General features: G+C 41.0%; 1 protein-coding gene across 3 annotated transcripts in view; it reads right to left on the reverse strand.

Moving 5' to 3' along the window:
* The window catches only part of ascc3 (activating signal cointegrator 1 complex subunit 3), a 193,100-nt gene that overhangs the window by 47,847 nt on the left and 130,975 nt on the right, over window positions 1-14,278 (reverse strand). For all 3 annotated transcript variants that reach the window (XM_028579494.1, XM_028579493.1, XM_028579495.1), the window contains exons 21-22: window positions 12,463-12,688; window positions 9,937-10,091 (exon numbers count right to left, since the gene is read on the reverse strand). In XM_028579494.1, coding sequence (XP_028435295.1) covers window positions 9,937-10,091; window positions 12,463-12,688 — 381 coding nt within the window. The remainder of the gene's footprint in view (window positions 1-9,936; window positions 10,092-12,462; window positions 12,689-14,278) is intronic.

Consider the following 14,278-nt stretch of genomic DNA (forward strand, 5'->3'; position numbering starts at 1 on the left):
GACCCACCTGTTGTCCTCATGGTCAAATTGACCCATTTTCCCCGGTTTCTTTAAACCAAATTGTCAAAAAAGATTACGTGGATGGTTCCATACAACGCTCTTCTCAAGTAAAATAAATGATCAGTTCACTACTTTTATTGAATTTGGATGTTTTATTCAATTTTCATAGCATTTGAAAAAGAACGGATAAAAGAACCTTGAAAAAAGTTTTAAAAATGTTGGGAAAAGTTTTAAAAATGTGGTGGGAAAAACAATAACAAAAAGACGGAAAAAGTGACAAACAAATTGGAAAAATGTGACAAAAACGTTGGGAAAAGGGACAAAAACATCGGGATAGAAGTTTAAATTTCTAATTTTGACTCAGAAATACAAAAAGTAGCATAGTCGACGGGAAGAAAACACAAGGGTTAAATACATTTGACTGAAGAACAATAAACACTTGCAGGGTTATGACACGACTAGGTCACATTTTAAAATACAAAAAAATACTAAATATTAGCACTAACATTTTATTTTCAAAAAACAAAATATCAGCTTTCAAAACCATTGACAGTTTATTCTAAATAAACGGTAAATATATGAAATCCATTGGACTGAAGGAACAATAAACAACACTGGCAGGGTTACGACAGTATTTAACCTAATGTGTCAGTGTGCTCGGTTTCCTGGGTGCCATCAGGGGGGCGGCTCATGTGTCGCTACATGTGTCCCGGCTCGGCAGCCGGATCAGGGCTAAGCCCGCCAGTCTTCCATTACCACTCTCCCATGATTGGAGCATGCATCGCTAATCGGACATAAACATTCATCTTCATAGTCAGCCCCGCTACAATGAGCTTCCTATTCCGCTCAGATTCCATGACAAAACTCTGGACTAAGCTTCCCATGATCCCCTCTGGCCTGTCTGCCCGCTGAGGTGGGACATGCTGGCGAAGGCCTGGAGGCATTCTGGCTCTCAAGGATAAATGGAGATTCCATGGCGGTAAGAATAACAAAGTAGGGGGGAACCAGCACTTCTTTGCTCAATTGTCAAAATAGTACAATGACTACACTGGTTGTGTCAGTAAGTAGTTTTGGTGGGGCTCAAGAGACAGGAGGAGGGGGAGACAAATCCTGGCCAAAAATCAAATAAAGGATTTACTGGAAATACATTTGGTATTAATTGCCACACCCTGTAGGCTTATTATGTGGTTCTGGAACATGTTTAGCTTGCTTCCTAATGGGGGATAGCAGCTGTAGGCAGCTTGGATTCACAGCATTATCCACTTGATCTGTATGTGGTTTAGTATGTTCCAAACAATCAGAGCTACATATGCTACTAGTGGTGGATCTTTGGAGTGAAGAGGAGGCATTATTCCAACAGTAGTCTATAGCCACGACGTACCACTTCCTACAAGTCCGCCAAATGGCCCTAATTTTAGTTTTCTGCATGACTAAAACAACTTTTGTAGGTCCACATGTTCCACCAAATCAAGTTTCTTCCCCGAGGCTATTATCATTGTTTATCATGTCAGCGATTCAATTCGATATCTCGATGCATCACGATGCGTCAAATAGATTTTTCTATTAAAGCCATGTAGGATATTTAATTCATAGCTTTTCAAGCTTCAAAAACAAACCATTCTGCAGTGTTCTAATACTAAATAAATTGGATACATAAAACTACAGCACTGAGCAAATGGCACTTCCTGAATGTGCAAAACATAACAGAATATGTAAACAGTAGGGCTGGGCGATATGGCCTAAAAATAAAATCCCCGATTTAAAAAAATAAATAAATCCGATTTAAGATTTATATTGATTTTTTTCTCCCTCTATTTAAAATCAATCTGCAGATGACAAATAAATTGTTCAAAACAAGTTTTATTTTGTTTTGACTCATACGCACACGCACGCACACACACACACACGGGGCATGTATACCATTATGATTATTCAAGCCAATTTTGTGGAAATATAAATTGGTTTGAGTGTTTTCCCTACCCTAAATTTTATTTTATTTTTTTTTTGGGGTGGGGTTATATATTCAACAACAACAAAACGGATGCGTGAGATAAAGCTGTTTTCACACATACAGGTAATTCACTTCCTCTCTAAAAGTTCAAATCATTTTAACGTTATTGTGCAACCTTGCCCCTATTTTCACCTGTTGCTGAGTAACGTACATTAACATCCCATGGTCTCTTGAATTAAGCATACCTGTTACAAGCTGGTAGCAAGCTCCTTTGTAGCGATAAAAACTTTTTTTTTTTCTTCAAATGGTGTATCTAAACAATCATCATTTTTTAGAATATTTTTTTCCAATGGGGGAGGGCGGTGGAGACAACTCAGAGAGAGAGGACAGCACAGAGAGAAAAGCACAACACAGCTCCCCCACACACACACACACACACACACACACACACACACACACACACTTTTCCCGCTCTGCAGGGGCGGATTAAGGTGGTCAGGGGCCCCTAGGCTGCTCTTTGTGTGAGGCCCCCCCTTAATCATTGTGCTTTAGTCGAAAAATGTATTTAGTGCCATACATGGTCCACATACAAATAATAATAATAATAATAATTTTAACTGACACACACACACACACACACACACACACACACACACACACACACACACACACACACACACACACACACACACACACACACACACACACACACACACACACACACACCACCACCACATAGGTAAAATGAGTAAACTACATCATAAAACTATCAACAGAGATGTAAGTGGAAAGAATACCAGATATTATCCTCTGCCACCACAGCACCAAAACAATTACAATGGAAATGTAACTAAACAGCACAGCAGCAGAATTCCCTGGATTCACAGTTCAACAGCAAGCTGGTAATCACTTTTAGCTTTCTAAACCAACAGGTAGGCTACAGCATCTGCAGCAGTGCAGAACACCTGGTTTTACTCAGGCAAAATCACAACATCACTACCAGTGGTGGAAGAAGTATTCAGATCTTTTACTTCAGTAAAAGTACTAATACCATACTGTCCTGCATTGACAATGTTACTTAAGAAAAAGTATGTAAGTATCATCAGGAAAATGTACATGAAATATTAAAAGTGAAAGTACTGAATGTTGAAAAATCCTCATATTTTTTAAACAAACCAAACAGTACTGTCAATCAACTAGTGTTTAATGGTCTATTCATCTCATCTGACTTGTAGGCCATTATATTGTTGGCTAGTTTAGTTTAGAATCAAACTTCACATTTTATAAATTACATGTGTTTTGTGTGCAGAAATCTTAATGTGTAAAGTACAGTGGGGGAAATAAGTATTTGACCCCTTGCTGATTTTGCAGGTTTGCCCACTTACAAAGAATGCAAAAATCTACAATTTTAATCATATGTACATTCTAACAGTGAAAGACAGAATCCCAAAGAAAATTCCAGAAAATCACATCATATGAATTTATTAAAATTGATAACCATCTGATGAGGAAAAACAAGTATTTGACCCCCTGGACAAACAGCAAGTATTCTGGCTCCTACAAGCCAGTTAGTCTTTCTTTAAGACACAGCCCCAATCCGAACCAATTATCTACATCAAATACACCTGCCTCACCTCGTTACCTGTATAAAAGACACCTGTCAACACCCAAACAACCAGCATCCAACATCACCACCATGGGCAAGACCAAAGAGCTTTCTCTGGACATCAGGGACAAGATTGTTGATCTGCACAAGGCTGGGATGGGCTACAAGAGAATCGGAAAGCAACTTGGAGAGAAAAGATCAACTGTCGGTGCAGTTATCAGGAAATGGAAGAAGCACCACACCACCGCCAACCTCCCTCGGTCTGGGCCTCCACACAAGATCTTGCCTCGTGGGGTGTCCCTGATCATGCGAACGGTGAGGAATCATCCCAAAACCACAAGGGAGGAACTGATGAATCAACTGAAGGCAGCTGGGACCACAGTTACAAAAGAAACGGTTGGTAACACACTACGCCGTCATGGATTGAAATCCTGAAGCGCACGCAAGGTCCCCCTGCTCAAGAAGAAACATTTACAGGCCCGCATGAAGTTCGCCATTCACCACCTGCCTGGAAGAAGGTGATGTGGTCAGATGAGACCAAAATAGAACTTTTTGGCCTCAACTCAACTCGTCGTGTTTAGAGGACAAAGAACACCGAGTACAACCCAAAGAACACCATCCCCACCGTCAAGCATGGTGGTGGCAACATCATGCTTTGGGGGTGCTTTTCAGCCAAGGGGACGGGACAACTCCATCGTATTGAGGGGAGGATGGACGGGGCCATGTATCGTGGAATTCTGGACCGACATCTCCTTCCCTCAGTGAGAGAGCTGAAGATGGGTCGAGGATGGGTGTTTCAGCACGACAACGACCCAGCACACCACCAAAGCAACAAAAGAGTGGCTGAAGAAGAAGCACATCAAGGTTCTGGAGTGGCCTAGCCAGTCTCCAGACCTGAATCCGATTGAAAATCTTTGGAGGGAGCTTAAAATTCGAGTTGCCAGGCGACAACCTCGGAACCTGAATGATTTGGAGGCTGTCTGCAGGGAGGAGTGGGCCAACATCCCTGCCGAAATGTGCACAAACCTTGTCACCAACTATAAAAACCGTTTGACATCTGTGCTGGCCAATAATGGCGTTTCTACAAAATATTAACATGCTGTTTGTCCAGGGGGTCAAATACTTGTTTTTCCTCATCAGATGGTTATCAATTTTAATAAATTCATATGATGTGATTTTCTGGAATTTTCTTTGGGATTCTGTCTTCCACTGTTAGAATGTACATATGATTAAAATTGTAGATTTTTGCATTCTTTGTAAGTGGGCAAACCTGCAAAATCAGCAAGGGGTCAAATACTTATTTCCCCCACTGTAACTAGTAACTAAAGCTGTAACTGATGAATGTAGTGGAGTAACTAACGTAACTAGTAACTAAAGCTGTACCAGATCAATGTAGTGGAGTAAAAAGTAAAATATTTCTCTCTGAAATGTAGCGGAGTAGAAGTAGAAAGTGGCATGAAAAGAAAAGACTCAAGTACCTCAACATTTGGACTCAAGTACAGTACTAGAGTACATGTACTTAGTTACATTCCACCACTGATCATTACTGAGACACAAACCACTGTGCAATACACTAAACTGTGAATAAAATAAAAATAATAAAAACAGCAGCAGCAGCACATAACACTGTTATTAACAACAATAATGAAACAGCAGCACAACATGTAGGCTACATATTGTTGCATAATCATCACGCCTTTAGAATTTCTTTTTTAGAATTCACATGCAGGATCCGAGCTATAGGTAGTAGCAGGGACGGACTGGGACCAAAAATTGGCCCTGGCATTTTGGCCCAGACCACACCACAAATACCACCCGTCCTTGCTCTCCCCTGAATGTGTATAGCAACTTCTACTCCTTAAAACTATTAACGCCATGTAAGGGGTAAGCAAGAATCATTGAGAGTTGACACATTAAATACAAAAAAGTGCCATTTATTAATATAATAAAACGGTATAGTCCTCATGAATCATAAAACAATATATATAGGCCTATATATTATCATTTCACGACTGAAGAGGCCCTATGCTTTAATTTCAAGAGGTCTAGCATGAGTTTTTGTCTGCCAATGCAGATAGAAAAGCTACAATTCTCATTAAGAAAGTTTGCATGATGTGCAACGTTTATCTAGGCTACTTTAAGGACACAAATGCACAAGCACAAGCTTAAGGTTTGATGAACCTGGTGTTTTGCTTATTATTAAGATGTAGGCTACTTTGTTGAATGAAAGGCAGTCTAATATAGCCTATTAATAATAAAACGGTGAGAAAATGATCAGTCAAGACTCAGATACCCGCGCACGTAGCCAAACTAATGCAATGATACAGTATAGCATGCCTATTTCTTTTATTGTTGTAGTGTTATCATCAACAGTTTGTCCACCACTCAGTTTTATCAAGGGGTTAAGTGTTTTAAGGGGAGTTGTGTTTACCGCAGCCGGTTGTAGCCTCACTCCCTCATCTCTGTCCCTCTCCTCCTGAGTCTCCTCCTCACTGTGCATGTCACTGTAGCCGACACCAGCACCACTATCATCGGCCACGGGAGCTGATGGAGGTCCTGCTACTGGCCAAAACATGTCTGTCCATTTGACACATTTGGCAGCGTTTTTTTTCTCACGCAGCTTCTCAGCACCTCCTTTGCGTTTCTTCTCCATGATCTCTATCACTGTTCTAGCCTGGCAGATGCACACCCGAAACTGCATGCAGGCATAAATCCCAAAGAGGGTGCTGCTTAAAGATATGCTGTCCTCTTCATTGTCTTGGTTAACGTTATCCTCACCTAGCGCCACTTCACAGCTAGCTGCTGTAGCGGCATATTCATCGCTTTGGACTGTTGTTCTTCATGTCTGTATCCCCAACAGTAGTCGTAAAAAAAGTTTGTCATCTTTGGCAGCGTTGCCAAATACTTATCGGCGTCTTTTTTTCTTTTTTTAGACTCATCTTGCTTCCGTCTCTGTTTGTGTACTTCCAAGCTCTCCTGTCACTGTGTTTATCTTTTGCGCCGCGCACCGTTATGGACTAGTCCATTTCAATTTGAAAGTAGGGGGTGTATGGAAAAAAATAGTCTATGTGATATTTTTGACTAAAGTGTTTTTTGGCCAGCCCAGAGTCAATTGAAAAAACAATGGGCCAATTAAAAAATAAATGTTTCTTATGGGCCAATTAGGGTCTTTTTTTTCACGCTGAAGTAAATTCAAAATAATAATTAATTGTCTGGCTAATCCGGGGCCCCTGCACACGTGGGGCCCCTAGGCTGCAGCCTCAAAAGCCTGTGCATTAATCCGCGCCTGCCGCTCTGTCTCTGTCAGCAGGAGAAGCAGGAAAGGTAGTGTCCAGGGCAACACACAGGTGTCCTTAAACACAGCAGCTCTGCTTCACTGTTGGCTCTCAGATGCCTGGGTTTAAGTAGTAGCACTCTGAACCCATCAATCACTGTATTTCCAATGCTCCCTCCAAGTCATCCTGGTAGACTACCTAGTGACAACAATGTACAAACTAGGGCTGGGAAAAAAATCGATTTGATTTAAAAATCGAGTTGGTAGGTCAAATTGATTCATATTTTCCAAAAATCGATTTTTTTTAATCCAAATACAGTATAAATAATTTGGATGTTTAACAATCTTTGTTGCACAGTCACTTTTCACTTAGAGAAAGGGTTTGCCTTTGCAATTGTGTTTATGTTGATGCACTTTAATTAAATACAATAAATATATATTTTTAAAATATATTTACAGTTCGCAGTTATTTTGTTTTAAATGGAAGGAGGGGGGGGAATCGAATAGATTTTTTTCTAAAAAAAAAATCACAGATTTTTTTAGGGAAACAAATCGCCCAGCTCTAGTACAAACCCCAATTCCAATGAAGTTGGGACGTTGTGTTAAACGTAACTAAAAACAGAATACAGTGATTTGCAAATCCTTTCCAACCTATATTCAATTGAATACACTACAAAGACAATATATTTAATGTTCAAAATGATAAACTTTGTTGCTTTTTTTGCAAATAGTCACTCATTTTGAATTTGGGGGGGGATCTCTCCCATGTAGTGAAAACAGGACAAGGGGTCATAAATCCAAAACTATTTTGTTTTTAATCAAAGAAAAATCTATACAAAGGTATAAACATCTATACAAATGTATACACATGTAATAACAACATAACACATGTCACACATGACCTTTAAGACCCTTAGAAAGGTATAATGTGCAATTTTAGTTCGGACCATCCCATAAAATGTTTCTCTCAATCAATTGAAAGTAAAAGTACCATACATTGTTAGTTCTGAGGGCCATCCTTCTTTTCTTCACAAACAAACAACAGTTATAATGCAAATCAAGGCCAAATCACGTGTTTTGACTCCATAAATGGTTTAGACCCATAGACTGCTAATTATATTAATATAAACAGACCCTAATGTTCACAGCCCAGACTAGCAGCTAGCTTCTACACACCTAAGTAGCCCACATGAGCTAATTAGATATACAAGCCAGTCTCCTACATACGTTGTCCTGGCAGAAGTGGGCAATTCATTTTCCCAAGGGGCCTCATGAGAAACAGGGACTGTTGTGGAGGGCCGGACCAATAGGCTAAACTTAATTCTGCTCAATATTAATTTGATGTCAGGCGACACATTCTCAAACATCTCTTTTTTTCTCTGGGCATATTAGCGCAGCACAGTCCACCTCACACGCTCTAATAAACTCCCCTTAAAAAAATGGCTTACTGTTTTGGCGATTTTGGAGTTTGTCACAAAGCTGGTCTTGACTGCTGCATACCTGGATGTATTGTTGCTTTTGCAGCATAACTAGCAAAGCTAGTCTAGCTCAAGTCATTTTTGAGGGATAACAACTCATTTACGTCTCCCACTCAGTTCTCCGCTCGCCGACCAGGTCTGACCGTTCTCTTAAAGGAACACGCCGACTTATTGGGAATTTAGCTTATTCACCGTAACCCCCAGAGTAAGACAAGTCGATACATACCCTTCTCATCTCGGTGCGTGCTGTAACGCTGTCTGACGGTTCCAGCATTAGCTTAGCCCAGCACAGATCCTGCAGGTAACTGGTTCCAACTAGCCTACTGCTCCGAATTGTGACAAAATAACACCAACATGTTCCTATTTACATGTTGCGATTTGTAGAGTCACAGCGTGTACAAAAAACAACATAACATGAGACACAGCCATCTTCTAACAGTAAAAAAAAGGGGAACTATATTCTCAGAGAGGCTTGCTGCGAGCATATCACTCTGCCCAAGTACTATATTCTTCCACCTGAGAATATAGTTCCCGGTTTGTTTACAGTTACAAGACGGCTGTGTCTCATGTTACGTTGTTTTTTGTACACGCTGTGACTCTATAAATCACAACATATAAATAGGAACATGTTGGTGTTATTTTGTCACTTATTCGGAGCAGTAGGATTGCTGGAACCATTCACCTGATGTTCTGTGATGCCGCTGGAGCCTTCAGACAGCATTACAGCACGCACAGAGATGAGAAGGGTATGTATCGACTTGGCGTGTTCCTTTAAGCAGTCACACACCAACCAGACTAATACGTCCATGGGTCCGACGGTGCAACCTTTTTATACACTGTCTATGGGTGCAACCATAGGGTGCGACAAGTGCGACACATTGCAGTTCTTCTTCTACTTCTTTTTAATTGCGGCTTGCAACCAGAGAAGAAGAAGCTGCATATGTTTGCGCAAAAATAAAGAATGCTGGTGCATTCAGGGTGCATTACAGTCTATGGTCTGGTGCAGAGCCATGTCTTTCTCTATCACTCTGGTCTGGTGTAGTCAATGGTCATTCCGGGCGTGATTCTTTTTCTTCCTTTCGGTTGTTTTTTTTTACTCAGTAACGGATGTGATTTGTAATGTAGCGAAATACAATCCTTCTCTCAAAATGTAATCAAGTACATTTTAAAATACCGATTTTAAAAAACTACTTGAAAAATACAAAATACACAACAAAACTACTCAATACAGTAACTTGACCTTTCCTGCAAATCATGGTATTCTTTTTTTTTTTTTTTTTTTTTTTTTTTTTACACAACGTCCCAACTTCATTGGAATTGGGGATTGTAAATCAATATTTAATATTCATTCATTATAATATATTACAACATGCTGTTCATTGGAGGTATGTACACATTTTGGTATAAAAAATTACTTCAAGACAATTCTATTTATATAGCCTATTCTATTTATATATTGGTTTTGCGCTTGCAAAAAGTGTAGGGAATGTACCTTTAGGTAGTAGTAAAAAAACGGGTGGGCTGACAAATTGGTCTGGAAAATGCAACAAAATTTGAAATATTTTTTTTCAAATATAAAAGAGAAGAAGACAACAGCAGTAGGGTCACATGTTAAAGTATAGCATACCTGATCGTTCCAGCGAAAGTCAGGCGTGATGATGAGCCGAACACGTAGGACTGTGCGTGTGATTGGCTGAATGTTGGCCTCCATTGTGATGGAGGGGATCTGGTGGACACACTGTTTGACTGTAAGCCCGATGTTGACATGGTGCAGCATGTGACCTGGGAACAATACATCTGGTATCAACATGTGTTGTGTGTCATAATTATGAGTAAACCAGATTACAGTGAAATTCCAAATAAAAGCCAATGTTTCAAAAAATAGCTGGGCCGGCTAAATTTAGCATAATACACATTGCTGCAGCACAAATTCCATAAATGCAACAACAGAGGAGTGTCATGCTAACAACTCTGCTGTTCTGTGTTAGACTGGGTAGACAATTGCTACAAAAGAAAGGTTTGGTTTGCCTTACTACCAACCAGCTTTGGTAAAAGCCTAATTTACCAGCTAGTCCTGCTGGTGGCCAAAAGAATGGAGCTTAGCTCAAACCCCGTTGTTGCAAAGTACGTCACCCGGATCGTTGGTCTGATTAGCTGAAGGACTATCCATTTGCGTACAGAGTCATTTGAACTATGCCCGTTGATCACGCCTCTTGTGCAGTAGAAAATACAGAGCAGACTCCCCAGACTGATGTTCAATCTTAAAGGTTCCATGGCATGAAAATGTCACTTCATGAGTTTTTTTAACATTAATGTGAGTTCCCCCAGCCTGCCTATGGTCCCCCAGTGGCTAGAAATGGTGATAGGTGTAAACCGAGCCCTGGGTATCCTGCTCTGCCTTTGAGAAAATGAAAGCTCAGGAGGGGCCGATCTGGAATCTTCTCCTTATGAGGTCATAAGGAGCAAGGTTACCTCCCCTTTCTCTGCTTTGCCCGCCCAGAGAATTTGGCCCACCCATGAGAGAGAGAGACATCATGGCTTTCAAAGGAGCAAAGTGGCAGTTGGTCAAGGCCACACCCCCACCCTCCACCTTGCCCCCCCTCTCTCCTCCTCATCAACAGCTACAGACACAGAAATGGCACATCCTAAGGAAAGCTCATTGTGGGACTGGCTCTAGTGGCTGTAATTCTGCCCCAAGGCTGAATTTCGGGAAAGAGACTTCAGATACAGTATTAGGGGACCACTAAGGTCTATATAAAAGAGACTTCAGATACAGTATTAGGAGACCACTGAGGCCTATATAAAAGAGACTTCAGATACAGTATCAGGGGACCACTAAGGTCTATATAAAAGAGACTTCAGATACAGTATTAGGGGACCACTAAGGTCTATATAAAAGAGACTTCAGATACAGTATTAGGGGACCACTAAGGTCTATATAAAAGAGACTTCAGATACAGTATTAGGGGACCACTAAGGTCTATATAAAAGATACTTCAGATACAGTATTAGGGGCACACTAAGGTCTATATAAAAGATACTTCAGATACAGTATTAGGGGCACACTAAGGTCTATATAAAAGATACTTCAGATACAGTATTAGGGGACCACTAAGGTTTATATAAAAGAGACTTCAGATACAGTATTAGGGGCACACTAAGGTCTATATAAAAGCATCCAAAGAGCACCATGTCATGGGACCTTTAAAAGATTGAGCTTGGCCTGGTGAGAGCCAGACTAGTTCTGTGTTTCTCTTTTTCAACAAAAATACTATCATTTACTAATGACTTCCTAACACTTTGCGGTTTTCTTTATCACTGTTAAGCTTCTGTCAATGAACATCAGCACTTCCTGCAGATGTGTTTCACATTAATAGCCTACCAGGACAAAGACGGAGTATGCCCTCTGAGTATGCCCTCTGAGCCACTGAAAGGCTTTTAATTTGAAACATCTGTTAAATACATGTTGGGTCAATTAGCGGTACCTTAACACAGAAAAAACTGCAAAGTAGAACTGCGTTAATGGTTGGGAGCCACACAGCAGCAGCGTGGTTTATGGCACAACTGGTGTACGTGTAATAATTAGGGCTGGGGATGATACAGTATGCTTTTGTCCCGATTCGATTATTTCATCATACGTGGGTGCCGATTTGATTTGTATTGCTAATTCGATAGTATTGAGTATTGAGATTTTTCTTTTCCTTCTTTAACAAAACCCAAAGTTGAATAAAAAACTTCTAGAGACAATATATCATGAGACATTTCTAAAAAACGAATTGTTTTCTAGAAATAATGCACATCACATGTCACATCAGTCTGACATTTATTTAGTTTGTCAAGAAGTACATAATATTTATTTTCTGCTTTCGTTCTTTTTTTTACTGGAAACCAATATGATGTAGTCACCGTCGGCTGTACCGTATAAACAGAAAATATTTAAGTTAATTATTATATTATTAAAAAAAAACAATTCATTATTTCTAATGTGAGCCTTTTCTTTTTTTCAAATAAAAGGCAATTTATTTCCTACAGTTAAGGTAAGTAAAGGCCCAGGCCACTACTTGAGAGTTTAAGTCTAATTTACTCCTGACATTTGGTGCTTTATGACTATATTTTAGTGTAGTTTTAGAATCATGGATTCAGTTGTCTTTACCGATCTCATCCTTCCTCATTTCCTTCAGTTGGTCCACAGTGAGCTTCCTCTCCTCCAAGCGGTTCAGCACAACGTGGCTTAGGTTGGGGAACTGGCGGAGAGGGTGGGCAAAGCCCCACAGACGCTTATCGATCACCTTACAGAGGGTGAGCAGTCGGTAGGTCATAGCCGGCCACCGCTTCCTCAGAGCAATCTCGAACAAAGCCCTGACGATCCGAGCAGCATTCTGTGAGAAGGGACAGCAGGAGGGAGGGAAAAATGAGGCTGAATCAACATCATTGCAGGTATTGAGCGTGATTTATGGTTCTGCGGAGGCCCCACGCAGAACTTTCCCCGTAGCGTACGTAAGTGGTGTGTGCGTCGGAATGCAACGCTACCAAGGCCACGTTTAGTTATGTTGTGGCGGTGCATGTCAGGCTACAGCGTAGGGCCGGTGTCTACACTTACCTACGTACGTAGCCACGACGTCCGTTTAACGCGGAACCATAAATCACACTTTAGTGCTGCAATTGTAGAGAGCAGTAGTTAACCAGTGAGTAACCCGTGTATTGCAAGCCTGGTGGCCCACCCTTTTTTTTTAACGACTCGGTTGGAAACTTAGACAAAGTCATATTTACCAATCTCCAGTTAGCTTTTAGCACTGACTTAACGTAGGATAACATATGGAATCTGTCTATCTGATCTGTCTATCTGATAGCTTTTTAAAAATTCAGAATTTCGCAATTCAGTCCATGATTCTGTGATCTCAGATGCTTTTGGGCTCTACATTAATGCTGCCATCAGTCTGTGACTTTTCTGGGGGGGAAACCCTGTTAACAGTGAACTTTAAAGTCGGAACAAAACAACTGAAACACTTTTGTACTGGAGCAGAAGTTCCCGGCAGCAGCAGTGTGGTACATCACGCTGTATTCTGGTGATTAATCATGTGTGATCAGGACGAGGTCTGGCTGGGTTCAGGCGTCCAGGTTGGCCACAGCTGTGCGCTGATGGATTGCTCGTGTCAGTTCTGGAGGAGAGGTCATGTGGCAGTGTTGCTTGCTGATAGACTGCTCAAGTCTGTTCATGCTGTGATTGATTTGGTCAGGTGTTAATGGGAGCTGATTGTCTGGAGAGGTCTGAATGCACTCTGGGCGGTGGGTTATTGAAATCTGCCTGTGCTCTGTTTGACAGCTGGGTGAGACCGAGAGGTTTTGCTGGACACAGGAAGGCCTGAAGTCTGGGGAGAATAGTCTGGGTCAATGGAGAGTACATTTCCAGGATAATTGCCCGACATCCATCCCTCACCTTCCGCTTGCTGTGTGTTGCCGTTCTCAAAATCTCTTCGCTTCGGGAAACGACAACAAACAAGGCAGGCCTGCTTGGTTCTTGGTTGCAGCACTGAGCACAATGTTGGGTTTAACAGATGAATCCAAAGTATGTCTATGTATCTCAGTAAATAGTACAAGTGGCTTATTGATTTTGCCTCTTACCTGGACACACAACCTGTAACCTGGATCCATTACAAAAAAAAGTAGTCTATATCGACAACTTTTGTTTTTCCGGGATTGATATCGACAACTTTTGTTTTTCCGGGATTGTTCAGGTGCTGCCGGAAATTCTGCCGGATGTCCCTCATTTCGACCAGATGTCCGTCACCTTCCGCTTTCTTTGTGTTGGCGTTCTAAACTCCGGTGGATTCATGAGGACGATTGTGATTGGTTTAAAGAAATGCCAATAAACCAGAGCTTGTTTTTCTTCCGAGACATGTCAACTGGTAACTTAATTTCCAACTGTTACTCACTTAATTAACTGGACAGAATGAACTTAACAATTTGTC

This window comes from Perca flavescens, chromosome 6 (assembly GCF_004354835.1).
Source record: "Perca flavescens isolate YP-PL-M2 chromosome 6, PFLA_1.0, whole genome shotgun sequence".
In the NCBI taxonomy this organism is placed as follows: domain Eukaryota; kingdom Metazoa; phylum Chordata; class Actinopteri; order Perciformes; family Percidae; genus Perca; species Perca flavescens.